Raw genomic sequence first — 20,360 nt, forward strand, 5'->3', positions numbered from 1 at the left:
TATTTGGCGGTTCTCTGCGTTTCCTTTTAGATCTCTCGGTTTTCCTGCTTTCCTTGCTCTTTGGTGGAGGTATCTTGGCTTTAAGGTTCATAGTAGATCGAGTCTTTACGCTCTCAGTAACACCAGTTGTTCGTAGCGACTTTGATTGACCCATTTTTGATCTGGTATTAAGATTAACTCCTTCAGAGTCTGGGGTGCAATGAATTGAGTTTCTCTGGGGGGAAGAATCATCGTCATTTCCCGATGCAACCAGCATAATACTCACATCATTATCTGGTCTCTGTTCCGTATTACGCACCGGGGAATGTGCGTGAGTGAGATGTCCCAAAGAGGAACGTTTGTCTGTAAGAGAGCCCAGCGACAAGCGTTTTTCAGTGTAGTCAATCTCTTTGTCCAAGATGGATGATACCCTTACAAGGAATTGATCAAGTGTGCCAACCAGGGACTTCCGTCTCGTATCGGGAACAGCAGACATCGTTTACAAATCACTTTGGCTGCGAATTACACTTAGATGATTAGATAGACGTGACTGACCTTGGTAATGATCTCCTGGCTTCTTCGCAGAGGGTGGGCCCGACCCGACCTTACACGGCCTCTAACGGGCCCGCCCTTGGTCCGGGCTTCGTCCGGCACCCGCCCAAGCGCGTCCCGCGAAGCGGGAGGAGCGGCGTTCTTTTGAGCGCCTCAGGGCGCTTTGGTGACGTCAAAGGGCGCTAGGGCGCCTGGGAGATGTGGTCTCCCCTCGCCGGGGCCGCAGGGTGATGTGGCGGCAACAGCAACGGCAGAGGGACACCCAGCGGGGCTGCAGCGGCACTTAGGTGAGCGGATGAGGGCAGGGCACCAGCAGCCTCCCCCTCGCTAGTTCTGGCTCCAAAAATGTCAGGGTTCCTGATTCGAACTTCCCGCTCCACCGAAGGAGCGGCGTTCTTTTGAGCGCCTCCGGGCGCTTTGGTGACGTCAAAGGGCGCTAGGGCGCCTGGGAGATGTGGTCTCCCCTCGCCGGGGCCGCAGGGTGATGTGGCGGCAACAGCAACGGCAGAGGGACACCCAGCGGGGCACCAGCGGCACTTAGGTGAGCGGATGAGGGCAGGGCACCAGCAGCCTCCCCCTCGCTAGTTCTGGCTCCAAAAATGTCAGGGTTCCTGATTCGAACTTCCCATGTGAGAAACATGTGTATATTTGCCTGAGGTTCCATCATCGATTACCTTGATGTGCATGAGCCGAGAGGTGAAAGCAGCATCGGAGGGCTGTCCAGTCCTGTCCCATCTACCAGAATGCTGATTCCTGCTACAGGGATTTGACTAGGATATAATGTGCTAAGACCATGTATACATTGGCTCAGCCAGGCAAGATAAAAGTACATTCCTCCAGCTCTAACTACCCAGGGCATAATGACAACAGCCAATGGCCCACAATATCAAAACATTAACTGAATTGTGATTTATTCACCCTGGCCCAACTGGACCAACGAGTCCTAAGGGGGCAAGAGCCTACTTCGTGATGGTGCTACTCTCTCAACCTGTCTTTACAACACCCTCATCACATAATCTCCAACCAACACTACACAGATCAGTACTTAATGGCCTCATACAATAGGGAAGAGCCCTAAGGACTCAAACATATCGTCAAAGCACATCTCCTTACCCATACTCAGGGATACAAGTAGTACTGTTTTGTCTCTTTCTAATGCTTATAAATCAGCAACAGTTCAAATAGTCAGTTAATGTTGAGGTTGACTACTTCCAGGTGTAGAGAGTGCTTGCAGTGGGCACCTAAATCTGGCAAAAGCTACAGCTGGATTGTCAACGCCACCTCCACTGCTGCTGCTTGCTTTTGGACCACTTGCCTTTTTGAGGGCAGACTCACCTAGAGGTGCCTCTGTAACTTTGCCTGTTATGCTTCTGATGGGGAGGGTGATGGCACATTGCATTAGCGGCCCCACTCTTGTATGTCTTCACCCACTCCCATGCCCAAGGGGAAGCATAGAAAAACAAGGCCTTTCTGTGCAACATAACTTTCTGCTTGGTCAGGAACATAAGCATATAGTGTAGTCCTTGTTCTCACATTTCCTGCCTAGCTTCTAGAAATTACATCTTTCACCATTGAACCATCAGGGTGTAATCTGGGTAGATGGAAATGGAGCTGTTCTCCATCTGCAGTCTCTCAATTACCCAAGCTTTTATGAGCAATTCATCCCACTCTCTATAGTGGAACGGACAGTCAACCATTGGTCTTGGTGCTGCTTTAGGCAATTGGAGCCTCGCTGCCATCCTGTCTGCCCTAGCCAATGCAAAAAATGTGGGCAAGCGTTGTTGCACAACTTCCCCAGCCAACTATTATTTTAGGAATGTAAACATGTCTATTTCCTCGATGTTTTCCAGCAGGCCAACAAATCTGATATTGTGTCTGCTGAAGCCTTCCGTATCTTCTGCCATCCTGTCAACTGACCCATTTTTAATACATCTCCAACATTTGTTTCCGCATCTTATCTACTGTTGGATGTATTTCTCTCATTTATCTATGAGTTTACAGTGGTCATCTCCCAGTATGCCCAGTTAGAGTTAAAACTTTATCGATCTTACCTTCCAATAGTTCTTTGAAGCATAATGGTCTCCAATAAACAGTAACGTTTAGTAGCAGTTACGGGTCCCAGCAGATTCCAGGCCATCGGGATAAGGCAACGTGCTGTCCTTGCCAGAGTGTTGCCTACTTTGCAAGTCTTTTGTAGACCTGCCCATTATGTAGATCTTCTGGAATGATGTTGCAACTGTCCCCATAAAAGCCCAGGTTATTGATACAGTATGCTCTCCTGCAGTAAGACACTGCTTTTGTCACCTGTAGAGGGGGCTTCACTGTGGGCCCCCTAAATCAAGTGTGCTGTTAGAATGGGGAACCTCTGGTTGGCACAGGTAGGTACTTGTGACAAGCAGCGGTCCCTTCTTCTATTCAGGGCGAGAGAATTACCCCTTCAGAACAACCCCTGCTCACCCTATAGGTAGTGTGGCGCGAGCAGTCAGGGCTAAACTTCAGGGCGCTAGTCAGTTAAGCATTTATGATCACACACAGTAAACCACAACGATCCCCCACAAATGGACACCAGGCGTAAGTTGTATCAAAAATACGGATGCTTTATATAAAAGATTCTTTGTTACGCAGGCATGTACAAGACCATCAATAACGGTTGCGAAATGGAAGCCACAAGATGATAATCAGGCACTGTTCTTTTCTTTGGTAACTTATTCGATCACGAGCGCTTCACAGGGCTCGGTTGAGTCGGTCCAGTCACGATGATGCGCAGTGCACCCGGGGTACAGTGATACGGGGAAATCAGAACGTTGCGGACCCCGAGTCCGATAGAGAGTTCACTGTACCTGGGAACGTGCGATGTGCTTGGACGAGTCTTCGGGGGAGATGCAGGTTCTGCACCTCGCAGGTCTCCGGATCAAGAATTCAGCGGGCGGCTCTCGGTAGACAGGTGCGGCCCAGGGCCTCCGACACGGACTGTGCGGGAGGTCACTGCGGAGGGCGGCATGGTCAGACTCAGGCTGGGAGGTGAAGCAGGGCGGCCGGATACGTTACGACGTACGGGCGGCCGTCCGAGGCTTGATTTCACTTCCCAATTAGAAATCCGGCGGGAGGGCGAGAGGGCACCAGGCACGCTCCAGTGGCAGGCAGGTGACAGGGAAGCGGGGCGGCCAGACTCGATGGGTCCAGAGCGACTCAGGTAGAGCAGGGCTCTCGGCGAGGAGAGGCGGCCAGGCTTCTGGCTGTCACGGCCCTAGGAGGGGTGGCAAGGGGCGCAGAGCACTCCGGCGGGAGAAAGCACACGGCTCGAGTTCTCAGACGAGCGGAGACACGGTGAACCCACTGGTCCTGGGGTTCAGTTCAGGGGGCAAGCTCTTCTTCCAAGCCCTTGGAGATAGTTGAAGAACAAAGTGCAAAAGTCTCTTTCAGTCTTTTTCCTCTCCTTCCTCAGCAAGGCACCTACTGCAGGCCAATCCCTCAGGTCAGGGAAAGTTACTCCTCCTTCAGCTTCTTCCAGGTCCTTCTAGTCGGGCAGAGTTCCTTCGTGGTTCAATCTGGATCTGATTTCTTAGGAGCAAGGCTCCTACTTTTATACAGTGATTCTTTTGTTCTTTAGCGCCAGGGGGCCTGGGCCTCGCTCAGTCCAGTTCTGGAGTACTTTGTTTTGGTGACTCTGCTCTTTCCTTTCAGCAGCAGGGCAGAGACATCAGCCGCTCCACAGGGGGCGGAGCCGGCTTTGTGGTGGCAGAGCACAGGTCTATTCAAGAGTCAGGGTGTACTCCTCCCACCCATCCTGGGGCAATCTCTCTACCCACCACCTGGCAGCCTACCTGTCTCCTGGAATCCCCCCAGCCCTGCTCCTGTACTGTTGCTAGGCAGAACACACACCCACAGCAGAGGCGGACTGAGATGGTCAGGCACGCAAAGGCTAACTTTCTAAAAGTAGCATTTGCAAACCCAGGATATTAAAATAACCTTTACTAAAAGATGTATTTTATTATCCCGAGTTCAGGCATACTAAACATGACTTCCTACCATGCTCTCTGAGTCCACTGGGGTCACAGCGTGTAGCGATCCCAGTAGCCCATTCTGGCCTATGGAGAGCAGGTAGCCTTCAATAGTGAAAAACGAAAATGGCTGTAATTCACTATTAAGACATGCCACACACATCAGGGCATGTCCTACCTTATGCCTACAATGCACCCTGCGCTTGGGCCTACCAGAGGGGTGACTAACATGTAGTTAAGGGAAGGTTTAGGGACTGGCAAGTGGGGACACTTGCTCAGTCAGCGCGACGGTACCAGACCGCGCGCAGGTTCTGCAGTGGCAGATCCTAGAGACATTTTACCCCGCTGCTTCGGTGGGTGGCACAATCAGTGCTGCAAGCCCACTAGCAGCATTTGGATATACAAGCCCTTGGCGCCCCTGGTGCCCTCTACAAGGGACTGACAGTAAACCAAATATGCCAAACGTGGAAGTCAATTCACATAATACATTTTACCATAGGGAGCACTTGCACTGTGGCACTGGATGGCAGTGGCACAGTGCCCTGAGCAGCTAACACCAACACAAAAACACATTGAGGCACAGACAAAAAATGGAAGGGTGACCCACGCCAATGGTACCAGGTCTAACATGTGCATGGACAGAAAACACCAAAGAAATCTTCTGACAACCCCAATCACAGCCTGCCCTTTAAGAACAAAAGTTTCTGAAGCAGCAGAGAAGAAGAAGGTGGGGTGACACACAAAGTTCATGGCTCTCAGTCCCTAGCTTTGTTATCAGACCTTATAATGCTAGGAAAGAGCTATACATCCAGCAACCACTCTATGCACATATATCAGCGCACTGCACATCTAGGCATTGGGCATGTATTGGTATCCACTCTCGGCCGCAGTAAGGCTCTTATGTCCACTATACTGCACTCGGGGGACTGCTGAGATGAGCAAGCCTCTCCTTGGAGCGGGTGTTAGTTAATTAAAAAAAGTTATTCCCTGCAGACTCTGCGTACCTCTTCTGCCCCCGTCCTGTATCCGGGTTGCCACCACGCAGCACCCCTCAACGTATCTGCTCCCTTTGTGCCAGTTCATCACTCTTGATACTGGCCCCCTTGCTTGAAACTTGGAGACAATTGGGGCGGCAAGCAGAAGTCATTTTTCAGATCAGCGGTGAATAAGCCTCACCACTTCTGCGCTGTCATCCGATGATTTTCTGGCTCATCCCTGCCGATGTTATACAGTGGTAGCCAGTTTGAGCCTGAACCACCACACTTTTTTCGGTCTGTACTCCAAGACACCTGTTGGGCCAGTGGAGTATGTTACGGGGACCCACGGCATCAGGGGTTCGGAGTGATCAGATTGGTGTCTGGAATGATCCTCCAACAACTAGATGACCGGGGATGTCAGAAGGCCAGCGAAGAGCTCAAAAGGTAGCTGTCATCTTTTATCAGGGCTAGACGACACCTTCCAGCAGGAAAGTCTTAAGCGCCATTTGAATTACCCGCAACTCCATCAGGCTGATGTTGTGGTGGCGGGTCTGCGCTCGAAACCAGAGTCCTTTTATTTTCACCTCTCCCAGATGGCCTACCAAACTCAGTAGTGTCTGTCACCAGTCTCGTCTCTGGGTGGGGCAGGGAGAGCAGTCTGCTACTGGTCCAATTGGGGTCAAGCAGCCGTCAATGCACATCTTTAGCACTCTCCTCCAAATCCTTGATGGAATCAGGCAAGTTCAAATGGTGCTGTGCCCAATGAGACTTTAGAGCTCACTCCAGAGCTCACTTGTGCCATCTGATGTGGTCAGCAAGCAGTAAGCCAAAAAGCCTCAAAGCCATCCTGAAACATCGGGATCATAGCCCAAATGTTCTTACCTTGTGGACCTGGAGAATAGGACTGAATATACATTGTATCCGGAATGTCTCAGATGAAAAAATGCCACTTCGAAGGAGTTAGGTGTGACTTCACAGGTTGATTGAGAACTGCAGCGAATTAAGGAGGTTTGCCATCGCCTGAAGGTGGTCCGCAACTGAACGTAACAAGCCCGCTTTCAACAGCCAGTCATCAAGACAGGGGAAGACTTGGACCCTGACCTCCAAAGGTACACATCGAGTACTGCTATCACCTTTGTGAACACCCAACAGGCAATGGTGAGATTGAAAGGCAGATTCTAATTATGTTAGCCATAATTGTTTTGTTTGGAAATCTGTTATAAATTTTGTAATGGTTTATCTCATTTGATTCCAATTATGTTGTTCACAATCATTTTGTTGTTATCAATTGTGCATCAACTTATCTCATTTGTACAATATTTGTCTAAGTCCATATATTGTATTTGAATGTATTTTGTTACTTTCCTATTTATTAGTAAAAATACCATAAAAGTATATATCAAACCTTTTTATGTTAAAAATTTATAAAATAATATATTTTTTTAGTAATAACTGTTTTCTGGTAAAATAATTGTCATTGTTTAGTATAGATCCACTTTTTATTTATTTCCTAAAAGTTTATTTACAAATAATGTTTTAACCCTGATTTAGGAAACTTACTCAGGGGTACCCCCTTTTTCTACAAATATGAGATGGAAAGGCAGCACAGCAAACTGAAAGTTCTCATGGCTCACATTGAACCACAATGTGGGCCGGCTGGACTGGGCTGTGAAAATAGACATCCTACTGATCTAAAATCACCATGCAGTCTTCAGGATAAAGGGCAGAAATAACTTACAAAGTGATCATCTTGAATTTGTCCAGATTAGGACATAGGACACTGTCCTTCGTGGGCACAAGGAAGTAATGGGAATAACATCCAGTCCCTACTTCAAAGACTGGTACCCTCTCTATGGGTCCTGTGGCCTAATGAGCCTGCATCTGCAAGTGCAAAACAGAAACATGGTTCTTTGGAAGCTGCTATGATGCAGTTGCATTGGTTTGAAAAGGGATTGCATTGCATAGCCCCATTGGACAATGTGAAGGACCTACTGAGGGATGTCATGCTCTGCCACTCCTAAAGTAGTTGCTGACACTGGCTTCCACCAGATGACTGTGTGCCCCTAAGGGCCCACTAAAGAGGTTTTGCAGTGTTTTCAGAAGGTGTGGGGGGGGTTAAGACGTATTCTGGCCCTAATGGCATAGTTATTGTCTGTTGGGGCCAAAGCCCTGAACACAAAGGGGTGGGATACCTGTTGTGCGGGTGGCAGGGCCAGATACTTCAGATACGACAAGCTCCTGGCTTATCTTCGAAAAGGGTGAAAATATTGGGGGGAATGTCAGAATCATGCCCAAAGGCCCAAAGAGCGTGCTGTAGCCCAGCTCTCTTTAAAACACCCCATGGACAAGTCTACCTTCTCGAAGAACAGTACGTAGGAACAATGGTCCCAGAAAGCAACAAAACAGTGTACAAAATCCAAACATAAATTCAAGACGAAACATAAGACACAAGGTATTTGTTGCACACAGTGTTTTATTCACACTGGGCATCGATCTCTTAGTGAAGGTATTTACACATTATTGCATGTGAAAGTGTCCCTAGGCGGGAACGTGATGAGGCGGGGAGAGGGTGGGATGATAGTGGTTCAGTGAGGATAGGGAAGTGATTGCAAGATAAAGTGTGAATAAAAAACAGTACATCACTTAAAAAACCATGTGGCTCATTCATCGAGCCTATTAATCACAGTTTAACAGAAACAATACGCAGCCATGGTTTTAAACAGTAACACAGTATACAATATCTGTTGTTCACGCTGGCTAAATGATTAAATGTCGATGTTTCGACCCCAATAGAACAGTAGGCTGTTGTATCCCTTACGCCGGGGTCTTCATCAGGACAAAAGTGCTGGGGATGAGGCAGGAAGTGATCTAGGGAAGGACATGAAAAAGCCTTAGAACCATATTTATGTAAACCAGAGTTTCATCTCTATATATATGAACTGAATCCAAGAGCCATTATTACCAAAGCATGCCCAAATGAATTTGCATTGAAGACTGAACTTCACCGTTTCTTTAGAAAAATCCGCCTGAGATATTTTTTCAAGCAGTTGCCCTCACCCGGTGCAACCTCTCAGACGGGACTGAGGATTTCTTCTACGTTTGTTCCACCATCAAACCATATGACTAACAAGATCCTAACATACAAGAGTGTTGTCCTAAGAGACATATCCAAAATACTGAAGGAACATAAGCACACCAAGTATAACATCACCAAGCTGGAGAAGGATGCATTGACATTCCTGAAGAACAATAAGGACATAGTTATCAAGCCAGCGGACAAGGGTGGGTGCCATTGTGGTACAAAACAGAAATCCTGAACCTACTCCAAGATGGAGTGAGTTATATGAGGATCGGCTCAGACCCTTCTAAGGATCTAGCTCAAGAGATACTGGCAATTACCACTCAAGGCCTGGACAAAGGCTTTCTAACGAAGCACAAGTTTATGTTTCTGAATCAAAAGCAACCCCGGTTACTCACCTTCTATACACTACCGAAGATACCCACTTAAACCACCTGGACGTCCCATTGTCTCAGGATGTGGCTCAATGCTGGAACCTTTGAGTCGATATATTGATCATTTCCTCAAACCCATAGCAGAGGCAAGACAGGCGTACCTTAGGGATACAATGCAAACAATCAACCTTGTTGACCAGCGCCCCTTTGACCCCAACAGGCAACTCCTTGTGACCTGCGATGTTGTGTCCGTCTACACAAGTATACTGCAACAAACTGCCCTGGAAGTAATTTGTGAAGTTTTAGACCAGCGTGTGGCTCCTATGACGGTGACGACAGAGTTCATCATAGATCTCCTACGGATTGTCATGATGAAGAACTTTTTCTTTTTCAATGGGCATTTCTATTTCCAGACTAAGGGAGTAGTAATGGGGGCTGCCTTCGCCCCGGACTTGGCCATCATCTTCATGGACCACTTCGAAAGATCTTTTATATTTGGAGAGGAAAATCCCTACCTGGAGAAGGTATCCCTATGGAGGCGGTGTATCGATGATATACTTATGATTTGGACCGGGGATTCTACTGAACTGGAAAACACACAAGATGATGGACGGAATGTTGCACATTGGCAAAACATTCCCCCCCAGTCACAGATCTGGGTTTAATCCATAGTTATTTTGCTCACCACGCCACCCCAGTTCAGACATGGCCATATGCAAATCAGTCTTGACCCTGTGCCTCATGGGAACAGTCCAGCCTGAACTGCCAAGCCATGTCTTCCCTGGACCGGATTCAAGCACCCTAGGACCGGTTTCGGGGTTTCACCCCTCTTCAGCCAGGATAGCTTGACTCCAGTGGCGTAGTGAGCACGGGACCCACATCTGGGCATACCCTTCCCACATGGGGCGAACAGCAAAACACACAAGATGATGGACGGAATGTTGCACATTGGCAAAACATTCACCCCCAGTCACAGATCTGGGTTTAATCCATCGTTATGGGGGGGCGAATGTTTTGCCAATGTGCAACATTCCGTCCATCATCTTGTGTGTTTTGCTATTCTACTGAACTGGGCCTGTTCCACTCCTGGCTCAATGACCGAAGCCCTTATATTCAATTCTCCATTCATTCTGACCGGAGTGAAATAGATTTCTTGGACGTAACCATTAAGACTGAGGACAATCAACTTTACACTACTTTGTACCGTAAGCCCGGGAGACCAACTCCCTTCTTAGGTACAATAGTCATCACCCCAGAGAACTCAGAGACAATCTCCAGTATGGGCAATTTCTGCGTATCCGCAGAAACTGTTCTAAGAAGACTGACTACCTGGCACAATCAGAAGATCTGAGGAATCAACTCATGGAGAGAGGCTACCCAAAAAGGCTTACCAAAAGGGCACAGAAAAGGGCTTGGTATAGCCTTTGTGAAAACCTGCTCACACCCAAGGAGAAGGACAATGGACCAATGGATAGGATGATATGAATCACAACCCTCTCGACGCAGAGCCATGCCATTAAGAAAACCATTAATAATCATTGGGGCCTAATAATTGATGACATAGAGCAAGACAGCCTCCCGATGCATTCCTTCAAAAAAGCCAAAAGCATCAGGGAACACGTTGTATGCTCTTGTTTAGAGACTTCTGAAACACCTTCGATCAGATCCATGTGGAATCTACCTCCAATACAGGGCCACTTTAAACGTGGGCATTGCAAAGCATGCCCAACAACCGTTCAAACGAAAGAGCTCACCTATAAGAACCAAGTGAATCCCTTGAAAACTTTCTCCAACTGCAACACAAATAATGTAATCTATGGCATTTTATGTCCGTGTGATCTCATTTATATAGGCCAAACCCAACAGAAGATAAAGGCCCGGATTCTCCAGAACTGTAGCCGGATATGATGTGGGATGCAGGAAGCACCGCTTGTGGAACATTTTGCTACTATGAACCATAATCCTGATGAATTACGATGGGTAGTACTAGAGAAAGCATCCCTTGGCCCTAGGGGAGGAAACATTGGTGCTATTCTTAATTTGAGGGAATGTAAATGGATATCCCTCCTGGACTCCATTTGGAATGGTCTGAACGAATCTGAAATCAGCCACGCCCAGTTTGCTTGCCTGTCATTTGAGCAAAACACATGTAGCAATTTTCTCATAATGTGCTGGGTGCCCAGTTGATATAAGGCTTTTCTATTCTGTGCTTCACCATAACAACTGTGTAAATATGCTTCAAACTATGAACTAAGCGACATGTAAATACACCAGCAGATGTCACAATTTTGCATTTTATAATTGTGTTAATACATTAGCGTGTTCAATGTCAGCATGGTTTCTCTGACTTCCATGCATGACACGGATGTACGAGTTACCCTGTGACATAGGGCATATGTAACCAATGTGCATTTTTACTGTGTTTATCTATTTCCACACGAAATGTCTGCAATGCACGAGCTATTTTGTGAAATTGAACGGTAGTATTTAATGTACATCATGAGACTGTTCCTGTGACAAATGCCATCCGAATACCCCTGGTCTCGCAGTATATTATTTATACAAACCTGCATCAGCACTGTCAACCCACACGGCTCGACTGGCCCGGTCTGCCCATCTTGAATCATACCAACTATTTACAGAATTGCAACACTTCTGTTGCTGAAGCGCCTATATAATTGTTAGGCTAGGATGTTCTGCAATTCTTTTTACTAACAGTGTCCTTGAAAGGGAGTTGTTGAGATTTAATAATCTGGACAGGAGTCTTTCTTCTCTGACTCCACCCGCCCTGTCCTAGCTACCAAGCATTGAGCGTCTGCACGCTTGCTGCTGACACGCGTGATTGACGGCTTTACATAAACAGCTGTCCCGACTCCCCAGCCTTTCGGTTCGCTCTACTCGAACAGAGGCATCTAAGCAGAGCAGAGGTGAGTTTACTGAAGCGCCTGGTCCTGCATGACGTGGTATATACACCATTTCATTTTATTACATGGTTTCACCAAATTAAACCTTCTTCCCCCCCTATTTTATGTTTTCAGTAAACAGGAGCAGCCTGGCCTGCACTCCATAGCACATGTAATTGCCCTCGCATCCTCACGCTCGTGCTGATGCTGCACATTTTTTTACCTACTGTAACGCTCCGTTCTAATTTAAATTTACACACTTTAGCCACAGATTTATTTGGATACAGTGCGTTTTTCCGCTAACTCAGGTACAAGTCTCTTCCCCCGCGTATCTTGTTCTTTATGCTATTAGAACATAACTATGAGGTGGTTCAATTTAAATTTACGTTGCTTTATAGTGGTTCCGTTCATTACATCTTGCAGATTATTTTCACTATGTCAGTGACATCCCACTAACCCCGCATGACATAGTCCAAGTTCAACATTTTATAAAGTAAGAGACCATCTTTTGGTCCTTTTTACCTATTGATATCATGTTTTCTCTCAACTGATCCTGCACCTTAATCTTGCAGGTGCTTCTTCGTTATCACGCATTAGGAGCCCACGCACCCTTCTACGCCTATAGCCTCTGTGTAGAGGCTACTTATGGTAATAATGGCTCTTGGATTCAGTCCATATATATAGAGATGAAACTCTGGTTTACATAAATATGGTTCTAAGGCTTTTTCATGTCCTTCCCTAGATCACTCCCTCCCTCATCCCCAACACTGTTGTCCTGATGAAGACCCCGGCGTAAGGGATACAACAGCCTACTCTTCTATTGGGAAAACATAACAAATGATGGACAGAATGCAGAACAATGTCATACATTCACCCCAGTACAGAGATCTGGGCCTAAATCCATCGTTTTTTTTGCTCACCATGCCATTCCAGTTTGAACCCAGCCATATGCAAATCAGTCTTGACCCTGTGCCTCATGGGAACAGTCCAGCCCGAAATGCCAAGCCAGGTCCTCCCTGGACTGGAAACAAGCATCCTAGGACCGGTTTCGGGCTTTCAGCCCTCGTCAGCCAGGATAGCTTGATTCCAGTGGCATGGAGAGCAAGGGACTCACGTCTGAGCATACCCATCCCACGCGGGGTGACAAATGCAAAAATAACAAATGATGGACAGAATGCAGAACAATGTCATACATTCACCCCAGTACAGAGATCTGGGCCTAAATCCATCGTTTTTTTTGCTCACCATGCCATTCCAGTTTGAACCCAGCCATATGCAAATCAGTCTTGACCCTGTGCCTCATGGGAACAGTCCAGCCCGAACTGCCAAGCCAGGTCCTCCCTGGACTGGAAACAAGCATCCTAGGACCGGTTTCGGGCTTTCAGCCCTCGTCAGCCAGGATAACTTGATTCCAGTGGCATGGAGAGCAAGGGACTCACGTCTGAGCATACCCTTCCCACGCGGGGTGACAAATGCAAAAATAACAAATGATGGACAGAATGCAGAACAATGTCATACATTCACCCCAGTACAGAGATCTGGGCCTAAATCCATCGGTTTTTTTGCTCACCATGCCATTCCAGTTTGAACCCAGCCATATGCAAATCAGTCTTGACCCTGTGCCTCATGGGAACAGTCCAGCCCGAACTGCCAAGCCAGGTCCTCCCTGGACTGGAAACAAGCATCCTAGGACCGGTTTCGGGCTTTCAGCCCTCGTCAGCCAGGATAGCTTGATTCCAGTGGCATGGAGAGCAAGCCACCTTTTTCGTACCGCTTTGTTCGCCATAAGTTGGCAGGGTATGCTCAGACGTGAGTCCCTTGCTCACTTTGCCACTGGATTCAAGCAAGCCTGGCTGAAGACGGCTGAAATGCCAGAAACCGGTCCTAGGAAGCTTGTTTCCGGTCCAGGGAAGGCATGGCTTGGCAGTTCGGGCTGGACTGTTCCCATGAGGCACAGGGTCAGACTGATTTGCATATGGCCATGTCTGAACTGGGGTGGCAGAGTGGGCTAAAGAACGGTGATGGATCAAACCCAGATCTGTTGACTGGGTGTGAGTGTTTGATTGGTTCTGATGCTCCGTCCATCACCACCCCCTTTTTCGTACCGCTTTGTTCGCCATAAGTTGGCAGGGTATGCTCAGACGTGAGTCCCTTGCTCACTTTGCCACTGGATTCAAGCAAGCCTGGCTGAAGACGGCTGAAATGCCAGAAACCGGTCCTAGGAAGCTTGTTTCCGGTCCAGGGAAGGCATGGCTTGGCAGTTCGGGCTGGACTGTTCCCATGAGGCACAGGGTCAGACTGATTTGCATATGGCCATGTCTGAACTGGGGTGGCAGAGTGGGCTAAAGAACGGTGATGGATCAAACCCAGATCTGTTGACTGGGTGTGAGTGTTTGATTGGTTCTGATGCTCCGTCCATCACCACCCCCTTTTTCGTACCGCTTTGTTCGCCATAAGTTGGCAGGGTATGCTCAGACGTGAGTCCCTTGCTCACTTTGCCACTGGATTCAAGCAAGCCTGGCTGAAGACGGCTGAAATGCCAGAAACCGGTCCTAGGAAGCTTGTTTCCGGTCCAGGGAAGGCATGGCTTGGCAGTTCGGGCTGGACTGTTCCCATGAGGCACAGGGTCAGACTGATTTGCATATGGCCATGTCTGAACTGGGGTGGCAGAGTGGGCTAAAGAACGGTGATGGATCAAACCCAGATCTGTTGACTGGGTGTGAGTGTTTGATTGGTTCTGATGCTCCGTCAATCACCACCCCCTTTTTCGTACCGCTTTGTTCGCCATAAGTTGGCAGGGTATGCTCAGACGTGAGTCCCTTGCTCACTTTGCCACTGGATTCAAGCAAGCCTGGCTGAAGACGGCTGAAATGCCAGAAACCGGTCCTAGGAAGCTTGTTTCCGGTCCAGGGAAGGCATGGCTTGGCAGTTCGGGCTGGACTGTTCCCATGAGGCACAGGGTCAGACTGATTTGCATATGGCCATGTCTGAACTGGGGTGGCAGAGTGGGCTAAAGAACGGTGATGGATCAAACCCAGATCTGTTGACTGGGTGTGAGTGTTTGATTGGTTCTGATGCTCCGTCCATCACCACCCCCTTTTTCGTACCGCTTTGTTCGCCATAAGTTGGCAGGGTATGCTCAGACGTGAGTCCCTTGCTCACTTTGCCACTGGATTTAAGCAAGCCTGGCTGAAGACGGCTGACATGCCAGAAACTGGTCCTAGGAAGCTTGTTTCCGGTCCAGGGAAGGCATGGCTTGGCAGTTCGGGCTGGACTGTTCCCATGAGGCACAGGGTCAGACTGATTTGCATATGGCCATGTCTGAACTGGGGTGGCAGAGTGGGCTAAAGAACGGTGATGGATCAAACCCAGATCTGTTGACTGGGTGTGAGTGTTTGATTGGTTCTGATGCTCCGTCCATCACCACCCCCTTTTTCGTACCGCTTTGTTCGCCATAAGTTGGCAGGGTATGCTCAGACGTGAGTCCCTTGCTCACTTTGCCACTGGATTCAAGCAAGCCTGGCTGAAGACGGCTGAAATGCCAGAAACCGGTCCTAGGAAGCTTGTTTCCGGTCCAGGGAAGGCATGGCTTGGCAGTTCGGGCTGGACTGTTCCCATGAGGCACAGGGTCAGACTGATTTGCATATGGCCATGTCTGAACTGGGGTGGCAGAGTGGGCTAAAGAACGGTGATGGATCAAACCCAGATCTGTTGACTGGGTGTGAGTGTTTGATTGGTTCTGATGCTCCGTCAATCACCACCCCCTTTTTCGTACCGCTTTGTTCGCCATAAGTTGGCAGGGTATGCTCAGACGTGAGTCCCTTGCTCACTTTGCCACTGGATTCAAGCAAGCCTGGCTGAAGACGGCTGAAATGCCAGAAACCGGTCCTAGGAAGCTTGTTTCCGGTCCAGGGAAGGCATGGCTTGGCAGTTCGGGCTGGACTGTTCCCATGAGGCACAGGGTCAGACTGATTTGCATATGGCCATGTCTGAACTGGGGTGGCAGAGTGGGCTAAAGAACGGTGATGGATCAAACCCAGATCTGTTGACTGGGTGTGAGTGTTTGATTGGTTCTGATGCTCCGTCCATCACCACCCCCTTTTTCGTACCGCTTTGTTCGCCATAAGTTGGCAGGGTATGCTCAGACGTGAGTCCCTTGCTCACTTTGCCACTGGATTTAAGCAAGCCTGGCTGAAGACGGCTGACATGCCAGAAACTGGTCCTAGGAAGCTTGTTTCCGGTCCAGGGAAGGCATGGCTTGGCAGTTCGGGCTGGACTGTTCCCATGAGGCACAGGGTCAGACTGATTTGCATATGGCCATGTCTGAACTGGGGTGGCAGAGTGGGCTAAAGAACGGTGATGGATCAAACCCAGATCTGTTGACTGGGTGTGAGTGTTTGATTGGTTCTGATGCTCCGTCCATCACCACCCCCTTTTTCGTACCGCTTTGTTCGCCATAAGTTGGCAGGGTATGCTCAGACGTGAGTCCCTTGCTCACTTTGCCACTGGATTCAAGCAAGCCTGGCTGAAGACGGCTGAAATGCCAGAAACCGGTCCTAGGAAGCTTGTTTCCGGTCCAGGGAAGGCATGGCTTGGCAGTTCGGGCTGGACTGTTCCCATGAGGCACAGGGTCAGACTGATTTGCATATGGCCATGTCTGAACTGGGGTGGCAGAGTGGGCTAAAGAACGGTGATGGATCAAACCCAGATCTGTTGACTGGGTGTGAGTGTTTGATTGGTTCTGATGCTCCGTCCATCACCACCCCCTTTTTCGTACCGCTTTGTTCGCCATAAGTTGGCAGGGTATGCTCAGACGTGAGTCCCTTGCTCACTTTGCCACTGGATTCAAGCAAGCCAGGCTGAAGACGGCTGAAATGCCAGAAACCGGTCCTAGGAAGCTTGTTTCCGGTCCAGGGAAGGCATGGCTTGGCAGTTCGGGCTGGACTGTTCCCATGAGGCACAGGGTCAGACTGATTTGCATATGGCCATGTCTGAACTGGGGTGGCAGAGTGGGCTAAAGAACGGTGATGGATCAAACCCAGATCTGTTGACTGGGTGTGAGTGTTTGATTGGTTCTGATGCTCCGTCCATCACCACCCCCTTTTTCGTACTACTCTTCTATTGGGGTCGAAACATCGACATTTAACCGTTTAGCCAGTGTGAACAACAGATATTGTATACTGTGTTACTGTTTAAAACCATGGCTGCGTATTGTTTCTGTTAAACTGTGATCAATAGGCTCGATGAATGAGCCACATGGTTTTTTAAGTGATGTACTGTTTTTGATTCACACTTTACCTTGCAATCACTTCCCTATCCTCACTGAACCACTATCACCCCACCCTCTCCCCCCCTCATCACGTTCCCACCTAGGGACACTTTCACATTCAATAATGTGTAAATACCTTCACTAAGAGATCGATGCCCAGTGTGAATAAAACACTGTGTGCAACAAATACCTTGTTTCTTATGTTTCTTCTTGAATTTATGTTTGGATTTTGTACACTGTATTGCTGCTTTCTGAGACCATTGTTTCTACGTACTGTCCTTTACCCAGGTCACAGAGACTAGTTTTGGGTTAACCCTTCTTAGGTAACTTGCTCGAAGAACAAGCAGGAACCTTCAAACTCCATTAGGGATGCATGGACATCCTCAGAGAATCCTGTCGACCTCATTCATGCGTGGCGCCTCAGAACTACACTTGCAGCAATAACCCTTCTGAGAGAACTAGTGGTGTCTAGGCCCGTGTGGATCATGAAATTGTCTTCTTCTCGGCCATCCTGGATGGTATGGGCTAGGAAGGCTGAAAGTCATTTGGGATTGCTGATAAGATCTCAACAACCATGTCTTGGAGTGTGTGGGTGTAACATCCAAGGAGGCAGCTGGCATTCATTGACCTCTTTTCCATATGTTTGGACTCTATCAGGCAAAGTAGTTGGAAAAGTGTCTGGTTTGACTCTGCTGGTGGATACATGTACCACCAAACACTCAGGAGCTGGGTTACTTGGAGCTGTTCTATGGTTATGGGCAACCTGTCAATTGATTTTGGCAGAACATTACATTGCCCACGTACCTATTAGCATATTAATGAGGGATTCATTGAAAGATAGAAGACATTTAGCCAGTGCACAACTACACTGAAGGAGCTCAGTACGGTTTTTACCTCCTTTGTGGGGTGGTGGGGGTCTAAGACTTCAGTAGATCCCCTAATGACTGCCGCGGAGGATATGCTTCCTTCCGTTGCTGGTCTAGGGGGGAACCAACCCAGTGTTGGGTGAGATATCTAACCCCATGGCATTCTGTTGGTTCATGTACTAGATATCCTCATCAAAGGGTGCGGAAAACTCTTTCCCATCACCCCCATTGTCATCTCCATAGGTTTTACTCTGGTTTGAGTTACCAGAAAGTTGATGTAGTGTATGTGTGCGACTGTGCAGTAATGGTATGGTGTCAGAATTAGAGGGATTATGTATTGGCTGCTCCCAATTAGGATCCAGGCACTATCTTGTTATAGATGAATTTGGCTCAGAGTTAGACACCGCAATAGGTTGTGGATCCTCTTTCCGCCCTGGTTGCGTCGGAACTGGTGTTGATGTCCCAAGGACTGGACCCGATGTCAACACCTACACCAAGCAGAAGCTGAAGTGGGTTCAAGGGTCACAGATGATGAACAGGGTGGATCCACCATCAGTAGCCCAACTGGAGGGCCTGTGATTCCTTTGGGCCTGAAGGCATGCCAGAGGGAGCCAGAAGAGTGCCTAAAGTGCATAGCAAGGTTGTTTTTTAAACTTCTACCTGTAGCAATGTCGCTGACAGACCCAGAAGCTCATGATGCACTGGGACTAGTGTAAGAAGCAAATCTTTTTGAAAATGGGAGTGAGACCTAAAGGCACGGTGATGCTCTTGCACTCTCCCTGGAGAACGAGAGTGAAGGGAAGGGGCTGAGTCATGCTTGACCTTCATGACCTCCTTTTTGGACCTAACCATCTGTGGGAGTTGGGGTGGGTCTGCAACCTCGACTTCGACAAGGAGCAGGACTAGTGTGGAGAGTTAGATGGCTTTTGGTTTATTCTTTGAGCAGCCATCGCAGACCTTGGAGTCATGTGCCAAATAGAAATTCTCCTCATTGAATGAAAGAAAGAGGAGCAGAGCTCAGGATCCGAACCGGACGGAATGATATCAGCATGCATAGATGGTGCTTACATGCAGCTCTTCTTATCACTTCCGGAGTGGAATAAGGTTGGTGCAGATTCATTAGACACCACCTACTGACGTGCAGGAGCACTGATTTTTGAGTTTCCGGATCCAGTCTGGTGCCTGGTGATGTTAGTGATGTCATTAATCACAAGGGGAGGAATCTGCAGTTAGAAATATCCACCAGAAATGTGCTAATGTAAAATTTGCTCTGAAGGTATAAAAGGGGACATTATTGCACAATATGAAACTCTGTAAAACCTAGGCTTCTAATTCACTCAAGCATCATTTAAAATAAATATCAAATCGCTACTATGTGACATGTAAAACAAAACGACGTGTGAAAAAAGTTTGATTTGTTTATTAAATATATCATTTGAGCTATGTTCTACTTTTTTAGGTACTGACCAACTGCAGCTGCGTTGAAACTCCGGTCCTCCCATTCATGAATGCAACTGCATTTCCAGGCCACTGTCCAAGAGAAGAGGCTTGTGACACAATGCTGCTGTATTTCTTAATAATCTCAATGGTCTGCTGTCTGATCTATTCATTTGGAGCTATGCCTGGATACATGGTCCTAATAAGGTATAAAGCAGTGATTCCTGTTACATAAACGGTAAATAATCAAAGTCCGACAATATGGAGTTTTTTCTTTCCGTTTCATAGTATTGGTGTGGGGTTGGGGTTGGAGGGAACAGCACTGAACCATAATAAAACATCTGAAAGTGGCATATATTTTGAACTGAAAGCATGTCTGGAAATTAGCAGTAATTTTGAAAAGGTGTGGCAATTGCAAAATAAGCACACACACCGCTGATAAATAAGTCAAACTATCCTTGCAAAGGCATACACCAAAGATTTGTGTCGTTGAATTAATCTTCAGGGAGATGTATGAAATCATAGCCTTGTGGTTTCCCTGTCAGATGTCTAAATCATTTGAAACCTGATTGTCAGAGAAGTGAAAATCTACTCATGGGTTAGATTGAACGTGTAATTACCTTTTTTTCTCATTTTCTCTAGCATGCAAAACATTTTTCTTTGCTTTGCGTAGAAACCCCTTGCCATTCAACAAAAAATAGGGTTCTTTGGTACACATTCGCATAGTCATGACACCACGTATTCCTCACTACTTTTTGAATTAGGAAGAATCTTAGTGAAATAAGAAAAGCCCACAGTGCATACCCACCAAGTTGTAACTTCATAGGTCGCCTGTGTTCCTCAAGTCCGGAAACTGACTCAGGATCTACAGTTTTTCTTTTCAGTGATCAGTATTTGCATATATGAAAGTGAGATCCAATTCT

General features: G+C 47.7%; 1 protein-coding gene across 4 annotated transcripts in view; it reads left to right on the forward strand.

Moving 5' to 3' along the window:
* Positions 1-20,360, forward strand: part of LOC146855138 (solute carrier organic anion transporter family member 1A2-like) — a 643,199-nt gene that overhangs the window by 535,568 nt on the left and 87,271 nt on the right. For all 4 annotated transcript variants that reach the window (XM_085650570.1, XM_085650572.1, XM_085650571.1 and 1 more), the window contains one exon: positions 19,460-19,644. In XM_085650570.1, coding sequence (XP_085506696.1) covers positions 19,460-19,644 — 185 coding nt within the window. The remainder of the gene's footprint in view (positions 1-19,459; positions 19,645-20,360) is intronic.

The sequence above is a fragment of the Triturus cristatus genome, chromosome 4_1 (assembly GCF_964204655.1).
Source record: "Triturus cristatus chromosome 4_1, aTriCri1.1, whole genome shotgun sequence".
Lineage (NCBI taxonomy): Eukaryota > Metazoa > Chordata > Amphibia > Caudata > Salamandridae > Triturus > Triturus cristatus.